Source organism: Gigantopelta aegis, chromosome 4 (assembly GCF_016097555.1).
Source record: "Gigantopelta aegis isolate Gae_Host chromosome 4, Gae_host_genome, whole genome shotgun sequence".
Classification (NCBI taxonomy): Eukaryota; Metazoa; Mollusca; class Gastropoda; order Neomphalida; family Peltospiridae; genus Gigantopelta; species Gigantopelta aegis.
This window is the reverse complement of record NC_054702.1, coordinates 107,608,762-107,628,265: the sequence shown is the minus strand read 5'-3', so window position 1 is coordinate 107,628,265 and position 19,504 is coordinate 107,608,762. Positions and strand designations below refer to the sequence as shown.

The following is a 19,504-nucleotide window of genomic DNA, read 5'->3' as shown; positions in this document are numbered from 1 at the left end:
AGACTGTTGTTTGGTACATAACCTATCTTCACTCACCACATGACATGTCATTCATAAATGACAAATCTTGTTACTTGACATACAGGTATCCGGTGCTCAGTACTCAACATATCTGTAGCTCAGTACTTGATGTATCTGTTGCTCAGTACTTGACAAATCAGTAGCTCAGTATTTGACAAATCAGTAGCTCAGTACTTGACATATTCATAACACTAAACTGGGTACATGACATTGCTATTCAAATGTTTTTCTTTGAACATTATTAATGCACCTGGATGTGTTTGAAGAAAATCTTATAATTAAACATGTCAGCAAGATAAATTCGTTGTAGAACATCACGAGGGGCTTATGGATTTTTATACCCTCTGTATGTTCTTGCACCCATCGTCTTCGGATCGGACTAGAAGAGCATACAGAGGGCATAAAAATCCATAAACCCTTCATGATGCTTCTACAATATGTACTGAATGGGAGATGATGTGTGCCAAGCAGCAGATATGTTATGTAGAGAGTATCATAATGTACTGAGTAATTGTAAGATGTGAAATGACGTCATTGGAAGTCTGACGCCATTCAAATTCAGCCATGTTTTATTTACATTGGCAACAGACAAATTTTTGCATGGTGCATTAATACAATAACAATAGTTCAATGTTACAGGTGGGGTATATAAGATTTGACTCCATCCACGCGGGGTATAAGGTTTTTTCCGATGTCATTAGAGTATTTTACATGAAGGCGAGATAATAGAAGTGGATAAGTATATGCAGATGATTATGTCTGTGACTCTCTAACATACACATACTGACACAGATGTTTGCATTGCTTTGCAAATAAACTTGTATGTGCATTATATGTGTATAAACATTTATTTCCTCTACTTAATATGAAGTCTATTTAAAGATACATTAAATATAGAATACCCCAATTACAAAATCATATATCGCTAATCCATTATGTTATTACTGCTAACAGAAGATGTGATAACCTTACATTTTAGGCTGTTAATAACCAAATGATGTATTTAAAAAGACATTTTATCACAGTCTATATAATAATGATATCAAACATATAAAAAAATGTGTATTTAAAACGTAAAAGTAAACTTATGTATATTCCGAATGCCATGTTTTGTAGTAAATGTAGGTGTAATATGTAGGTCTTCTCTGTAGGGCATACATTTCTTTTGGATCATTAGTGGGAAATTCAAGCTCTCTAATATATTTTACCCATCGCTCAGTATGCAATATATCTCCCACCGAGTACAGACACATCTGTGGTTTGCTATACACCATATAAGCAACAAGCACTGATTAAACAATTAGCACGTTCATTTCCAGCATTTATTACATTAATTTCAATGAAGTAATGAACATCCATACAGTACTGTTTGTACAGTTTATGGTAATGTTAGTAAGGGTATGGACAACTTTCAGTTTAGGAGGAATCCGAGGCATGAATGGATGAAATGACGGTCCCGGATCGAAAGATGTGTGCAGCCCTGGTAAACGGACTGAAAAACCTTTCCCTGCCATTTTCTTGTGAAACAATTGTGCTAGAATCTGCTGAATGAGTATGTCCCAAATCTGAATAATGCAAGTGACCACCGTTTTGAAGATCATTGAATCTTCACAACTATTTATAGTTTACAAACAAAAGTCACATACACAATACAGATGAATTTTTAACCCTCACAAACCATGTCAACAGCTGTTTTTCAATCTTTAGGAATTATACCAGTTTACATTAAGTTTTGTTTCTATCACACACTCTGACACAATGGCAGTGTTTTGCAATAAAAAGTATTAACTTTATTTTGTATCCTGTCACATTCAAGTTTGTTAAGCCACACAGAATGCTGCAAATTAAAAACATAATAAACATGCCATACTTGACAAGTTTTCTTGCAAACTGATTATGAAATACATTCACCAAATTAAACTTTTATTGCTACCTGGTGAACAGCAGCAAAATCCATCTGGCTCGAAAGATCTGTTTTTTTTACAATGAATAACCCTATCTCCTGCCTGATGTGCCTGTTATACGAACTTGAGCCAGACCAGTGGAAGATGTTTGAGATGCTGTCTGGGTCCATGGCACTCTTGGTCCAGCATTATAGTTCTGACCTGCCGGCATGGGTTGTCTTGGATCCCCCATAGGACCTGGTGGGGCCTGGCCTGGGGCAAACTGGCCCTGAACCATAGGGGGAGGAGGGTACTGCTGATAGGGGGGATAAGACTGAGGCTGGTAGCCAGGAGGCTGGCCTTGTGGAGGAGCATTAGGGTAAGCAGGCATAGGACTTGAATAACTGGGAGGCACCTGGTAGGATCCGTTGTACGCGACGGAGCTGACAGGTGGATAGTTGGGCTGAGGATAGGAGGATGGAGGAGGCTGACCATACCCTCCTTGCTGATATCCTGCAGGAGGATAGGCTGGGTTGCCTGCTGGAGGAGGCTGAGGATATTGGGGATACTGGTTGGCAGCAGCAGGGGGTGGAGGACCACCTGTCAGTAGTGTCTGGATGTTCTGGGAGCCTTCCTGAGACATGAACGATGACGTGTACATCCCTGTTGACACGTATGGGTTAAACATGGTGTACTGGTCTCCGGTGCCTGGCTCTGACACGGGTGTTTGAGCTGATGGTGGCCCGGCGGCTGGTGGAATGTTTGGTGCACTCGCTGGCGGCGGCTGTGGAACCTCGGAATCTTTCTCAGGAACAGGTTCTGCTCGCCGTTTCAGGGTCCTGATTGGCTCGATCTTATGCTGTTTGGAATCCACCTTTACAGGTTTCTTAACATCCTTTGTATGGTGGCCGCGCTGGTTGTCCATTTTGGTCATCTGTAATGAAACAAATAGTAATTAACACCTACTTACTAAACTATATATTTACCAGTAACTAATAACCAATAACTAATAATGTGCTATCTTATGATAATCTTAATTTAAGAAAAACAAAACATGTCTGTTAATTTTTGAACAATCACATTTTCAATTCCAGTTGATTACAAAAAATGCTTCCTATGTTTAGTTATTTGTGTAAGTAAAAATACAAGTTCTTAAAATTTATAATCTAAATTTTTAAAAAAAAATGAAAGAAAAGAAATGCTTTAACAATATAACAATAAAATTTAACACTAAACCACAATGATGTTAGTTTTATCTCACCTGGTTAAAAATTAGAAGTACTATAACAATGTATCTCAAAGATCTAATAAATACAGTGGAAAGGATCTAAGTAAAGATAACTAAACTAGAACAAAGCTACAAAGAAAATTGTCAATAAAAATATGCAAATGATGCCATTAATTGCTACAAAAGATGAAAAAGCAAATAATTCTAACAGTATATACAGATACCTGTGGTAAATTATTATTTGTTGTCAATAAAATAGTTTTGTAGGTTGGTTTATGGGTATCAAATATATGAAGTTATGTCCATTATGTATGATCTAAAATTATCTGAACAGCACTTAAATTTGACCATGTTGCTGGAATACATCTCGCAGGAAAAAGGTTTTCCATGACTAATGACATTTTAAAAACTTGCTGCCTTTATTAAACTTATAAAACATGATTCTACAGAGTTTTAAATGTCTCGCCTACCATAAACTTATTCAGTGATAGCTATCCATAAATGTCCATCTCAATAATTCAAATTAAAAAAAAAAGTCAGTAACATTTTAATTAAATTAATTAATTTTAAAAGAATAAAATTTCACATGCTTTGTGATGAACATCCAAGTTTCATCGATCTAGGAATTATAGTTTTTGAGAAATGTAGCTAAACATAAAAAACTTTAATGTTGAGCTAAACTCAAAAGTTGCTGCCATTGAAAAAGTAATAGCCACAGGCCTGTAATGGAAGGGAAACAGAAAAACATCTGATTACTAATACAAACAGAATATGATGAACATGCTAAACTAACTGTAACTAAAGAGTAAGAGAAAACATCATTATTAGTTGTATTTGAGAAGCAAAAGATCTACATGCAGGCCACAATGCAGAATACTTGCCACAGCCTTTTTACTCGTAGGGGCCTCCACCTCCTTGTCTTGTGCAATTTCCTTTAACGTTATCATAAAAATAAATATTTATATCCTCTACTTAATATGAAGTCTATTTAAAGATACATTAAATATAGAATACCCCAATTACAAAATCATATATCGCTAAACCATTATATATTTCAGCATGGATACATCCTACTGGCACTCAAAAAAATAAAAGTTTTTTGGGATACATGTTTATTTTTTTTAGCTAGAATTTCTTCTATTGTGATTTATTTCTGATTCAATCTAATGTTTACATTCATCATTTCTGTTTTTATCATCACATCTAACAGTCACATTTCGTAGCTAATATTTTCTAAGTGGGAAACAGTTACTGCAGTAACACCTATTATGCACCGAATCAAACAATTATCAAGAATAGAGAAAGGATGCCTCAAAATAACGAGACAACAGTTAAAGTTTGTTATGTTTACTGACACCACTAGATCACATTTGTTTATTAATCACTGGATATTGGATGTCAAACATTTGGAAATTTTGGCATATAGTCTTAGAGAAGAAACCTGCTACATTTTTCCATGAGGCCAAACAAAAAAATAGGTGTGTTTCCGGTCGACCGACCGTCCCTAGTTTTACCCCCCCCGACCCTAATTTTTTTTCTCTTAAACTGAAAAAAAAAAAAAAAAAAACATGAAAAAAAAAAAAAAAAAAAAAAAAAAAGAAGTAAAAATAAAAGAGGACAACATTACCAAACAAGAGTATTTCCTTCCTTGCATATTGTTTACGTACTATTATATGATACATTTTGCACATGTAATTCCCTTCCGAAAAACATCGAGAAATTATGGAAAAGCTTTTGTAATAGAGTTCCTTCCCCTGATTAGCTACCACCGAACAGCTTAGTTGGTCACGGAAGTAACTGAATGTACGAACATAGCCTTGGTACAGGTTATTTCGATTAAATATAATCGTATCAATTCAGCTTAATTCTCGTCTTCACTTAAATCAACAGGTCTTATTATTAATGCATCTCAAATGTTTGCATAAAGTATTTAAATTAAGAACAACGAAATTAATACAAATGTCCCATTAATTTAAGGAAATACACAAACAGTGCATACCAATACTACTACTACTGCTACAACAATGACAACAACAATAACAATAATGATGATGATAAATAATAATAATAATAATAATAATAATAATAATTATTATTATGATAGTATTCAATATTAACCCCCCCCCCCCCCCCCCCCCAAAAAAAAAAAACCCTACCTACCTACCCTAATTTTTTGGGGGATGCAATCAGAAACACACCTATTTTTTTGTTTGGCCTTAGTAGCAAGGGATCTTTTATATGTATCATTTCACAGACAGGATAGCACATATCACAGCTGGAATGAGAAATAACCCAGTGGGCCCACTGATGGGAATTGATCCTAGACTGATCATACATCAGGCGAGCGCTTTACCACTGGGCTATGCCCTGCCCCATAATGAAACAAAGATGTAAAGCAAAAAAGTATAGCAAATTTGATAGCGATTAAAACAACAATATTCCATTCAGTTGAGATCTTTACCTTTTTAACTGGTTTCTTCACAGGTGTTGCTGACCCTGACCGTGATCCTGGAGTTCTTGTGACACTGTCTTCCTTAGGGGGCGGACTAGGAGGAGGGGAATCCTCTATGGTCTTCCCTTTGTTAGAATACAGATCCAGAACCTGGTGGCAGATATCTGCAGTAAGAGACAGAAAAATTAACTCATTACAAAACAAATTAAAACTGTTAACTTATTACAATTCATGCTAAAGGTGTTAATTTATTATACTTACACACTTTCTGCATTTATACAATTTACTCTATTTTGATTGGACATAGTCAAAGAAAAACTAAAGTTTATCCTTTGATAAACCTCAAAAAATTATGTCATTACACCAGCTGGGACGCCATTACATAAAACAGGTCAAGAAAAGGACGTTAGAAGTGGATTTATGTGTATTTTAACTAAATATGCTTGTGCATAAATTTTATAAGAAGGTGGGGGCTAAACTGTGGCTAGAAAAAATTATGAGGGGGTTAAGAAATGGTTCCCCGGAAAAAGCATTGAAAAAAATAGAAACATTTGCTTGATCAAGGGGAGGGTTAAACTGACAAAACCCACCCTCTGCACACACTCCTATGTTTGTAATTACATAAGAACTGCTTGTATTTAAAAATAAATTTGGTTTGGTTTGATGTAAGAAAAAAAGTAAAAGTGTTTTGGAAATAACAAAAAATTAATTTTTTTGTGTGTAATTAAAAAAAAAATTGGTTTAGAAATAAATAAAACTGTAATACACAGGCCTACCATAGTAAAAAAATGACACAGAGTTATGGCCGCCTCTTTGGTTTATGGACTGGTATAGTCTTGCTTTATTAAGATAACTCCAATTATATTCTTCTTGTACTCTGTAGTGAAATTAATCAAATAGAGTTATCTTGTATCAAGACTACACCAGTCCATAAACCAAAATGGCATCCATAACGCTGTAAGTATCATTTTCTTACTACTATTACAGTTTAATTTATTTCAAAATCGATTATTTTTTCAAATGCACACTAAAATTGACATTTTGTGTTATTTCCAAAACATTTTTACTTTTCTTCTTACGTGAAACCAAACCAAAATTATTGACGATTTTTTTTTTTTATAGGAGCTCAAAAAGATCATGAATAATTCTATTGTAATGTGTAGATATACACAAAATCACATACGGTCTGAATGGTATGGTGTTAAACTATGAAATACTACAGTGAAGTGAGGAAGAGGCCAGCATTTCACTCATACAAAAAGTTTATAAAGTTTGTTTTGTTTAACAATATCACTAAAGCACACTGATTTATTAATCACTCATACAATACCTTCCATCAGCTCCATGGACATGTCCTCTATGAAACACTCCCACCACTTCTTCCGACAGCCGGGGATATTTGGTTTGCCGTCCCAGTCCTGAATGTCGAACTTTGAGAGCCGAGATGCCAGGTACATCAGTGACACTGAAATGATCTCTGGTTCCCACTGAAGACACAGGGTAGTACACATACTGCAATGTATATTCAAGTTACAATTTAAGTAAACGTCAAAACACATAAAGACTACAATATGTTTAAAAATCAGTCTCTCACAATTATAACATTAATTAAATTACTGAAATGAAAATAGCAACATTGATCTTAACAAGTTCAGAAACACAGAACACGGACTGTATGCAGGGCTACCTCTAGCACTCTACAAATTCATCCATTGTGAATTTCAAAACAATTAGAAAATTTTATTTTAATTTGGTGGAATAAAACCGTGTTCGAAACCCTAGTGGTATATGGACACGTTAAACCAGTTACTAAGCTAAGGTGGAATAAGTTCATGTAATAATTGCTATTTTGTTACGAAATAACTGGAGTTTTACAATTTTAAATTGAATAATAGATAATTTGGTGAAACACTTGTAAGTGGTTGCAATGCAAAACACCACAGAATAAGACAGTGAGCATAGTACTGGAATGTACATTTTAAAAAAAGGTCACCAACCTGTCATTAACAAAAGTCCATGCCATTTGAACCATCTTTTGTATCTGTTCCTTGTCACCTGTAGTTAAACAACAGACTGTACATAGTTATTTTGAACCACTAAAGGAAACTAGTGTAACAAGAGTGATAAAGTTGAATTACTTGAGTAGTACAATTAAAAGCAAATGCCTACCAAATCAAATATTATATTCTTGAAAAAAAGTAGAGGAATGTAGGAAATAACTGCCAATTAAAGAAGTATCAAGAGGTATCACTGTCTAGGAATAGATGCCTGATAATAATGAAGGAATTGAGATTTGATTTATTGACCATTCTGTGAAGTGGCAAAATCACGAATGACTCCGTACCAACGTATATACAGGGCTACTGCATATTGCACGTGCATATTTTTGGCTGTGTTTGGGTGTTAGGTTGTGCAACCATGAACGTTCTTTCCTAGGCAGTCATTTTTGAAAGCTGGTCTCTGTTCCAATCATTGGTAACAACATTTGCATTTTAAATTCCCCTACTTTTTTTAAGAGTATAATTGAACAAGAGTACACCTGTCAAAAGAATGTGACGTAACATACCACCATCCCAAGTTGTACTTGCATACCGGTACAAGGTTTGATGATCATATATTCATGAACTGATAAGGAAGATATGGCCCAGACAAGGACTTTATTTTAATGTGCAGTAATGTATGAAAAGTAGGTCATGGTGACCTGGTTATGGTATGTGATACACTGCCATTCCAAGTTATACTTGCATACAAGGTTTGATGATCCTATATGAATTGATAAGACAGATCTGCTCTGGAAATGAAACGTTTACAGATGGACCTGTCGAAGATGGGTGTATAAAGATGCAAAAATACACTCAGTTCAAAATAAATGATTATTTACTGTAACATCGATCATAGCTCACCTTTAAGAAATTTGGCATATTTGAGAAGAATACCATATGGGTGCTCCACCTGTAGGTCAAACTTTATGGTTTGTAGTAACACTCTCTCTAGTGTCATAACTTCCTCCTGAAATATTCAACCAAAATTATAGATTTAAATATTCAGTATTTCTCTACAAAGTCCATACTGGTAATTTATAAAGCAAATATAGAGTAGGGCCTCCACGAGTCCAAACTATTGGACTCGAGTACTCGAGGGTGAAACTCGACCTGGACTCGAGTACCCAACACTTACACTAGATGATGATGAGACTAGAGAATAAAGTTAAATAGAATTATGCATTTTAATTCCAGGGCTAAACATGGATGCCAAATCATGTCATTGTATTGCATTTAGAAACCGGTTGATATATTTAGTGTTATGATGGATGGACCGCCAGTTTAAAAAAAGAAACTAGCGCATAATCTTATTGTGTCACTTATATCGTTGATTATCTAATCCTGAAATTATTGTACTACATTGTCCAGTGTATTATAGTTGATTCCACCTTGTACGGGTACGTACGGGTACTCGAGTCCTGTGAACGGACTCGAGTCTTGCTAGACTCGACCCGTGCCCGAGTACTCGAGTACTCGTGGAGACCCTAATACAGAGCCATCAAAATTGAACAATTAAACAAATCAAAACATTTTCACGAAAAGAACTTCACATTTGTGTGCACAGTGATACATTAGAAAGGAGAACTTGGAAAAAATAATACTGGAAAAATAACAATTACAAACACTTAAGAAATATATTTTAAAAGATTGTTTAATCTGTACCCTAATGAAAATGACTGGGAAAAGGGCTAACTCCACACCCAATAAGATCAACAAAAGTAACTATAATGCTGCATAATGGATCATTATAAAACATCAATGACAGAACAAACCTTGGGATCACTTCCGAATGCAGCAAACTGTTGTGGGGTTAACAGACTCTGTGAAATCTTGATGATATCTTTACATTTTTTCGGAGTCTCTTCAACTTTGCCAGCAAGAAAAAGACAACAGGCAGCAGTTACCTGAATAAAGGTATAAACAACAATAAAATAAATGTATGTTAAAAGATAGTTTGTCTATTAAGCACATTACCATAGAGACTAGACATTTATAGCAAAGTTTTATTTGTTTGTATTTTAAGTGTACACCAAATATATTAAAATATCAGAAAATAGGATAGTGACATTAAAATTTTATACTTAAAATACAATTTTAATAATATAGTTACACATTTGACCGATAGCTCTTGGCAACCATCAAAAGTAAGCTATGCTGATAAATAAGATAATGGAATTGATAACAGCATCTACTTTTGTGCAGTTTAAATGCATGCGTTCACCTATAACTATTAAATAGTATGCACTTACATATCGAGGGAATGCCTTGAATGAATGGAACATGTAGAATCTGTGGAAGTATACCACTCCAGTTGCATTAGTATCAAAACGCCTGAACATCAAGTTAAGAAATGTTTTTATTTGGATATCATACAGACCAGAAAGTATACTATGACAGAGACACATTGTTAGTAATCAATGTATTACATCAACACACATGGTATAACTAGTGTTTTTCTCAGCATCACACAGCAACAATTTACACGCCCATAGAAACAATATTTGAAGTTAGGGCTGGGGCCCCAACCAATCCCACTTGAGGACAAAAATGTACTTTTGTCAAACTCTATGTAAATAAAGGTAACAATACGTGCCTGAGAAATCTCCGATTAAATACAACCAATAATTGTTTGAGAACAAAGCAACAAGTCATTGATAGCGTACTACAATATTAATGATACATGGTGCCTTCATAAAGGACAGGAAAGGAAATGTTTTATTTAACGACGCACTCAACACATTTTTTATTTACGGTTATATGGTGTCGGACATATGGTTAAGGACCACACAGATATTGAGAGGAAACTTGTCACCACTTCATGGGCTACTCTTTTCGATTAGCAGCAAGGGATCTTTTATATGCATCATCCCACAGACAAGATAACACATCACGGCCTTTGATATACCTGTCGTGATACACTAACTGGAGCGAGAAATAGCCCAATGGACCCACCGACGGAGATCGATCCCACCCCGACCACTCATCAAGCGAACGCTTTAACACTGGGCTACATCCAGCCCCTGATGACTTCATACGGTACAATTTATTTTTATACTGGCGATAACATGCTCCTGCAAAAGTTAGGAACACATAAAAATTAAACTGGAGAAGAAAAAAAAACAAAAAAACAAAACAACAACAAGCAAAACCAGACTGAAACACGTGACAATTTATTAAATCAAACATATTCCATAAATTTATTTTTATTTCAATTTATTTATTTAAATAATGAAAAAAGTGCCCTGAAAATGACGACAAATATCCCCATAGTGTTTGGTCAACCATGTCATGCCAAATTTCTAGGAAAAAGACTAATAACCATGTATTAAATGTACATACATGAAACTAATAATCTAAACTTATGAGTATTTAAATGTGTGTATATCTTTTTCATGTTAAGAAAACCACAACTTTGAATGTTCAACTGTGTGATAAGGATACAATCCCATCTTGGTGCCGGCATCCATGATAAAGCGAGCCCCTTCTCGTCTGTACCGTGACTCCACAGGACCCTCAATGTGATTGTGCAAAGAAGGCGAATTACGGATTTCTCTCTTATCAAAGTACCAACAAGGCATTGTTGCATCTGAAACAAAGAAAACACAAAATTATTACTAAGACTTGTTTCTGTTGATTAATTGCTGAAAGATGTCCTTGTTCTGAAAACTGGAACAGGACTTACCTATATTTATTACAATGTTATATTTAAAAATTATTACGATTTGCATTAAAACCTACAGCTTTCCAGAATTCGCACTACCTCTTGGTAACGAAGGCCATGCTTGCAGACATCGAAATAAGTAGAGAACAGTTGCTCAGGTTAACAATGTCAAGAAAGTCGAGAACAGTACTAAACATTCTCCACAAAACGTATTAAATTATAAACATTGTGTGATTTTGTTTTTAAAATTGCATTAGCTCCAGAATATTATGGCGACTTTATTTTAGCTAATAACTCGGCAAGGTGAGCAGACTTTCGGCAAGAAAAACCCCATTTTGCCCTCTAGAATAGGGCCTGTTGTACACAATTAGGGTGGGGAAATGTAATTCATTATTCATTATTTTGACTGCAATTTCATTCAGAGCAAGTTTGCTCGGAACAGAGATTTCTTTGGAGAACCAGTGGTTTTCTGTTTAAAAAAAAGCTATTTTTCATTTCATGTTTTTGTACATTCCATTTCATTTCTGTTTCAGAATACAAAATGTAATTAACAATTTAACTAATACAAGTTGTGACAAATTAAAGGGACATTCCTGAGTTTGCTGCATTGTAAGATGTTTCCGACTAATAAAATATTTCTACGATTAAACTTATATATTAAATATATTTTCTTGTTTAGAATATCAGTGTCTGTATATTCAGTGTTTCTGGTCGTCTTAATATTTGTAAGAAGCCCAAACTGGATTGTGTCTTCAAATAATTTCGTACGTACGAAAAAATAGTTTTTAGGAAATAAAATGAAATTTAACCTACCGTAGTACAAATATTAGAATGGTCAGAAACACGTTTAATATACAGCCACTAATATTTTATGCAGAAAAATATACTTGATATGTAATTACAATCGTTAAAAAGTCTCGGTTAGTCGATAACATCTTAAAAATTGCAGCAAACTCAGGAATGTCCCTTTAAAGGAGAAAATTATGTTATTTATTCATGATTCTTCTATTATATATTAAAGACTCACGATAGCTGATCACCAATTCGCCATGGGCTAATAAAAATGTCAGCTGGCAAATTCAATATTTCCCTCATCTCCAAATTGGCAAAAACAAATCGGACATCTGGGTATAAAGATACTCAAGACTTTGTTTCTAGAAACCTGACTGTCAAATCACATTTTTCCTATTTTATTTTTCACGTACAGAGTCATATTTACAATGAGTTCAGGTCCGACTTCAGCCACACAACAGATGTTCGCATTGTTCTGTCACTGAATGTAGTCTTAACTTCTTTATTATTTAATAAGGACCTTTTTTATAGACTTTTACACAATTTTCAGAAACATTTTCTTGAGAACAGGTGTGCCATGATAATGAAGTTTCGTTTTCACAAAGTCAGTGTACATTCAATTGATCACCCAAGATGTAATTGTTAACTGACCACATCCACTGCATAATCAGTCCAATCCCAAACAAAATTATCTCTTTTTATTTGTTTCTCCTAAAAAAGCACAATTCACAACTAACATTAACAACAGATCACTACTAAGTGCGAATGAAAGCAACACAGTCATGTTTACAATGAGTTCAGGTCCGACTTCAGCCAAACAGCGGACGTTCGCGTCGTGTTTGTGTATTTATATATACACACACACAATGGCATAGCCAGCATGGGGCGCTCGTCTTATCTGGAATTTCCCCAGATTTATTTTATTTTTCACATGACACTATTTATTTTACAGGTCTGGATTTGCCTCAGCGACTTTTCCTCTCTGGCTACACCCCAGATTTATCAAATTTCTTTATATATTTATTTTTTAAATTATTAAAAAATTATATATAGAGGATTCGTCACAAGTATTTTTTAATATGGAAAATATGAACCAAGTCTATGTTAATCGGTATTTGTCAAGGCTCCCAAGAATAGCGTTAATGACAAACGTCTGGCTAAACTAAGGTTAGTGTTAGTATTAGCATGCATGCTGGAATGTTCAGAAATCTTTTATTGTAAATATTGTAAAGTGGGTTTTTGGTATATTTACTCAAAAACTAAAAACTTTTTCCCAAAGAAAAAACATCACTAAAGCAATACCTATTGTTTGAAACACACCTGTTAATTGTGATTGGAGCTTCATAAACTCTAAAATCTATTCTGTCCCACTTTTGTGAGGTTTTTTGATTGGGAAATGAATTTTTTTATTGTAAATATTGTAAAGCGGGTTTTTGGTATATTTACACTCAAAAAAAACTTTTCCCAAAGAAAAAACGTCACTAAAGCAATAGCTACTGTTCGAAACACACCTGTTCATTATTTCATATAGTACAATCCCGAAAGCTGCTCATCCAATACGTGTCTTGGTTGTATTTTTGGGGTATCTTGGGGGTAAATAGTCGGACCCTAAAATCAGTCCTGTTTCGCATTTTACAAACAAGGCGGAAACGGACGTATGCATATGTTTAGGTCTGACAACAATATTTGTGCTTCATGTAAATTGTAAATCATATAATATTGATAAAATGTCAATAAAGTATATGAAAAAACCTTATTGGATACGATTTTGGCAGAATTATGTTTTTTGTGAGGTTTTTTGATTGTAAATATGCCAAAAACCGGGTTTTTGGCATATTTCGGGTGACCGCTCTCCTTTGGCACTGTCACATGTAAAGAACATTTCATAAATACTTATCATAAATAGTTAGGGTTAGGATTAGTGACAGTGCCAAAGGAAAGTCCTTCCCAGCGAAGTACTGTACTACTACTATTGATAATTTTAAAACTAATAAATTTATATGGCATTGACGAAAATAGGTGATCCTCGGATTTAGGAAACTTATACGTAATTTATACAAAACAGGTGGCCAGTGTCTACAAAGGCGAATTAAAAACCAAACATACACTTAAAGAAAATATTTGCTGAACTCAGATAAACAAGTACACTTACCTATGTATCACTGAAAATTAGATAAAGTGGTACAATTTAGTTTAAATTGTAAAAGATTCTCTTCAGGCTGTAACAATACACTGGTGTAGTATCATGAAACACAAAACCAGTCTATAATAATGAATCATAGTCACTTCGTACCCAAGTCATATCGTACCATCCATTTCGTACCAGGTCAGGTCATAGGGTTTTACGTGCATATTCACTGGTCATTTCGTACCCTGGTCATTTCGTACCTTGGTCATTTCGTACCATTGCAAAAAGTCATTTCGTACCCTAGTCATTTCGTACCATTGTGAAAAGTCATTTCGTATCCCAGTCATTTCGTACCCTAGTCATTTCATTGCATAAAAGCAGTGGGTTTTGTTTTAAAACTTTATTTTGACAGTTTGAAAACCAGAACACGTTATTGTGCAGCATATCGTTATTGATACCCATAATACCTGTCAACTGTTATTTCCCTTTTACCTGACAAGAGCCGTATATGGTATTTACTACTAAATGCCAACTTCGATTTTGTGTGAAATGACTCCAGATAATTAGTCAAAAACAACAAAACAATATAATGGACCAACAAAATATTATTTATTTATTAGGTCTTCTTTTCAAACTTGCTTATTTGCATCTTATTTGTTTAAGAAATAAACAATAACAGCCATTAAAACATTAACTACCTTACTAATTGCCAAATTAGCCAATTGCTAATGTTTATACAAAGTGGCAATAATTTTTAGTTTTTTCTGATAGTATATCCCTTAAATTAACCACAAATTTGTAATTTAATGTTATTTTGTAAAAGACATTACCGGGGTGATTGTTATAAATTGTTATACCATGGTACGATATGACTTTCAGTTATGGTACGAAATAACCAAGATACGAAATGACGGGTACGAAATGACTTTTTGCAATGGTACGAAATGACCATGGTACGAAATGACTATGGTACGAAATGACCAGAGTACGTAACGACCAAATTAGGTACGAAATGACTATGGTACGAAATGACCATGGTACGAAGTAACTAGCAACCATAATAATCCATAGATTCATCATCACGTGTAGATGACTGCCCTTAGACCATACACACTCAGTAGTGATGTAACAAGTGAAAGTACTTAAGACCTTGGCGAGAACGCTCACCTGAGGTGCTTAAGTCGAAGGATCGAATCCCCTCGGCGGACGCATTCTCTGATTGATATTCTTGCGTCCTAATCAGTGCCCCATGACTTGTATGTGCTGTCCTCTTTGTCACGAGAAAGTACCGTACATAAAAAGATCCCTTGCCGCTAATGGGAAAACATGTCGAGTCGCAGGCATCTAGGCCTTTAAATACATGTATTAGAAAATCAGATCGATTGAAAGAACACGTCTGATATATTCTGACATGATGTAACTTACAGACAATTAAATTTTGTAGAATATTGCAGTAAGTTATAAATTGTGCATGCCATTTAACTATTGAACATCACTGGCGTAGCCAGGATTTTATACGGGGGGGGGGGGGGGGGGGGGGGAGTAACACACACTATGGTAAAAAGTAAAGTTTGTTTTATTTAACGACGCCACTAGAACACATTGATTTTTTAAACGTCAAACATATGGTCATTCTGACACTGTTTTTTTTAGAGGAAACCCGCTGTCGCCACATAGGCTACTTCTTTACGACAGGCCGCAAGGGATCTTTTATTTGCGCTTCCCATAGGCAGGATAGCACAAACCATGGCCTTTGTTGAACCAGTTATGGATCACTGGTCGGTGCAAGTGGTTTACACCTACCCATTAAGCCTTGCGGAACACTCACTCAGGGTTTGGAGTCGGTATCTGGGATCAGCCTGTAGACCGATGGCCTAACCACGACGCCACCGAGGCCGGTCCCACACTATGGAGTATGTATATATGTATGTATGCATGTGTGTGTGTGTATGTGTGTGTGTGTTTGTATGTATATATGTATGTATGTATGTATGTATGTATGTATGTATGTATGATTTTTATAAAATTTAATACAGTTTAAAAAAGAAAGATTGGGGGTGGGGTGGATGGGTGCCATTGTTTGCTATACTTATAGTTTAATCAATAGTCTGTAACCAATTAATTGTTGTGTTTTCTGTTAATCACCGACAAAAAATAGCACAAAAGATTTTCTCCTGTATGTCTCTTTAAATTTAGCGGCATGAAATATTAGCGTTTTGTACGGCATCACTAAATTCGCTAATAATTTTATACTCGCTAACATTTCCTGATTTACCCCTAAATTGAACAATATTAGCAACAATCAAATAGGAAATTACAGTTCGCATATCACCGCCGGTATTCCATATTATCGGCCTCGGTTTGTAGTGGTTAACACTTAATACTGGTAGGTACTGGGTTCGCATCCTAGTACCGACTCCCACCCAGAGCGAATTTAACGACTCAAATGGTAGGTGTAAGGCCACTGCACCGACTTCTCTCTCACTAACCACTAGCACTAACTGCCTGTCCTGGACAGACAGCCCAGATAGCTGATCAAATGTCTTCTCTCTCACTAACCACTAGCACTAACTGCCTGTCCTGGACAGACAGCCCAGATAGCTGATCAAATGACTTCTCTCTCACTAACCACTAGCACTAACTGCCTGTCCTGGACAGACAGCCCAGATAGCTGATCAAATGACTTCTCTCTCACTAACCACTAGCACTAACTGCCTGTCCTGGACAGACAGCCCAGATAGCTGATCAAATGACTTCTCTCTCACTAACCACTAGCACTAACTGCCTGTCCTGGACAGACAGCCCAGATAGCTGATCAAATGACTTCTCTCTCACTAACCACTAGCACTAACTGCCTCTCCTGGACAGACAGCCCAGATAGCTGATCAAATGACTTCTCTCTCACTAACCACTAGCACTAACTGCCTGTCCTGGACAGACAGCCCAGATAGCTGATCAAATGACTTCTCTCTCACTAACCACTAGCACTAACTGCCTGTCCTGGACAGACAGCCCAGATAGCTGATCAAATGACTTCTCTCTCACTAACCACTGCACCGACTTCTCTCTCACTAACCACAAGCACTAACTGCCTGTCCTGGACAGACAGCCCAGATAGCTGATCAAATGACTTCTCTCTCACTAACCACTATCACTAACTGCCTGTCCCGGACAGACAGCCCAGATAGCTGATCAAATGACTTCTCTCTCACTAACCACTATCACTAACTGCCTGTCCTGGACAGACAGCCCAGATAGCTGATCAAATGACTTCTCTCTCACTAACCACTATCACTAACTGCCTGTCCCGGACAGACAGCCCAGATAGCTGATCAAATGACTTCACTCTCACTAACCACTATCACTAACTGCCTGTCCTGGACAGACAGCCCAGATAGCTGATCAAATGACTTCTCTCTCACTAACCACTGCACCGACTTCTCTCTCACTAACCACAAGCACTAACTGCCTGTCCTGGACAGACAGCCCAGATAGCTGATCAAATGTGTCAGCCTAGGACTTGAATCTCAACTAGATATAAGCACGAACATATAAGTATAAAGAAATGAATAGTTTGCTATAGTAAACAGTTCAAAATTGGTTTTTGGATTATTCATCCGACAAGTATCCAAATAAATATGTCTTCTCGATCAAATTGTCCAAAATTATTAAATTGACTAAATCGTCTGTATGTAAATGACAAAGTGGGTGGAGGTATTGTGGGAAGGATTTAATTACTAATGATCGTGCTCATCAGTTGATGTCCACGTATCTCCCCCTTGCCCACTCCACCCCCAACAACAACCAATTCCCAAAGAAAAACAAACAAACAACAACAACAACAACCCCCCCCCCCCCCCCCCCCCCCCCCCCACACACACACACACACACACAAAACAAGGAAAACAATATACCGGTAAGAAAGAATCAATGTCTTAGCATGATTCAAATCACTATCGCAAGCCAAGGTACCATTCCGTACACACAAAAAAAGAAAGAAAACATTTTGTTTTGTTTTGTTTAACGACACCACTAGAGCACATTGATTTATAATCATCATGTTGACACAGTCATAGAGAGGAAACCCGCTACATTTTTTCCATTGGTAGCAAAAGGTCTTTTATATACACCATCCCACAGACAGGATATCACATACCACGGCCTTTGATATACCCGTTAGTTTCTTTTGTTTAACGACACCGCTAGAGCACAGTGATTTATTAATCATCGACTACTGGATGTCAAACATTTGGTAAATTTGTACTCTTAGTCTTGGAGGAAACCCTCAAAATTAACCCATCAGCAGAAGGGATCTTTTATATGCACTGGTTGACCCCAACACCCACAATTATAGTTGCTTACATGTTTTTGTCTTCCTATCCCAGCTAGTGCTTCACGACTGGTGTACATACTAAAACTTGTAGTATATACCACCATGACAGTGGTTGGCAAATCCCGGACCCCTTGTTTACAGTTCTTTTATATTATTTTTGCAACTTTATTATTTAACCTCCCTCCCCGACCCCCCCCCAAACCCCCCACATAACTCTTCTGTTGTCCCAAACAACAACAACCCAACCCCCCCAAAAAACCCCAACAACAACAAAACAACAACAACAACAACAACATCCAGAATAAAAATATTATGCTAAAATAGTTGTTTTGTAAACTATTCTGGATTAAATAACCATAAAATAACAATAGTAAAAAAGGAAATATTCTTCAGCTCATTATTCTGTGTTTTAGTTAGAGATGATTCTAGGTATTGATTAGTAAATACAAATTTCAAAGACTATAGAGATACATTTTTTTCACGCCTACGTTCACAATTTTATAACTAAGTAAATAACATTTATACACAAAATAGATTTAACCAAAATTCAAGACACTAAACAAAAATGTATTCTTTGAGAAAATCCAGTGAAATATACATGCATTAAGGAACATAAATTCGAAATAATTAATGGAAGCACTTACAACGCTTCGTCATCAGTGATAATGACAAGGAAACCACACCAAACATCAGGTGTTAAACAAGGTCAGTTATTGATCGAAACTATTTAATGAAGTTCATAAAATTAATGGTTAACTAAAAACATATCGCAAAGAGATCGAAATCCTATAACTTCCATAACAACCATAAACTGATAACCACTATTTAATGAATCATTTTGTGTTTTGTAACGTTAAGCTTAATGTAAATTCTAAACAGGTTTCCAAAATTTATACAAATTTAAGCGTTCCACCAAAATAGTCCTTAAGTTTCAGAATTATTCGATCAAACCCGTAGGAGACGG

General features: G+C 35.8%; 1 protein-coding gene across 2 annotated transcripts; it reads right to left on the bottom strand.

The window, feature by feature from the left end:
• Positions 1-1,329: 1,329 nt before the first annotated feature.
• On the bottom strand, positions 1,330-14,419 carry LOC121371695 (cyclin-K-like). Of its 2 annotated transcripts, XM_041497777.1 has the most exons (10): positions 14,232-14,419; positions 11,068-11,212; positions 9,876-9,957; positions 9,399-9,530; positions 8,488-8,593; positions 7,582-7,639; positions 6,915-7,096; positions 5,594-5,748; positions 4,014-4,064; positions 1,330-2,838 (listed from the first exon to the last, which is right to left on the bottom strand). In XM_041497777.1, exons 2-10 carry the CDS (start codon positions 11,202-11,204, stop codon positions 2,017-2,019), a joined length of 1,725 nt encoding a protein of 574 aa, XP_041353711.1. In that variant the 5' UTR covers positions 11,205-11,212; positions 14,232-14,419; the 3' UTR covers positions 1,330-2,016. The 2 variants fall into 2 exon arrangements, with proteins under 2 accessions (XP_041353711.1, XP_041353712.1); XM_041497778.1 differs by lacking the exon at positions 4,014-4,064.
• Positions 14,420-19,504: the final 5,085 nt, after the last annotated feature.

What these genes read in the sequence shown, in the direction of transcription:
- LOC121371695 (XM_041497777.1), bottom strand. Translation starts at nt 11,204, where the DNA reads ATGCCTTGTTGGTACTTTGATAAGAGAGAAATCCGTAATTCGCCTTCT. An exon ending in TGGACTTTTGTTAATGACAG is followed by an intron (nt 7,097 to 7,581) that starts GTTGGTGACCTT and finishes TATACATTGCAG; the next exon opens with TATGTGTACTACCCTGTGTC. An exon ending in TGAAGAAACCAGTTAAAAAG is followed by an intron (nt 4,065 to 5,593) that starts GTAAAGATCTCA and finishes ATAACGTTAAAG; the next exon opens with GAAATTGCACAAGACAAGGA.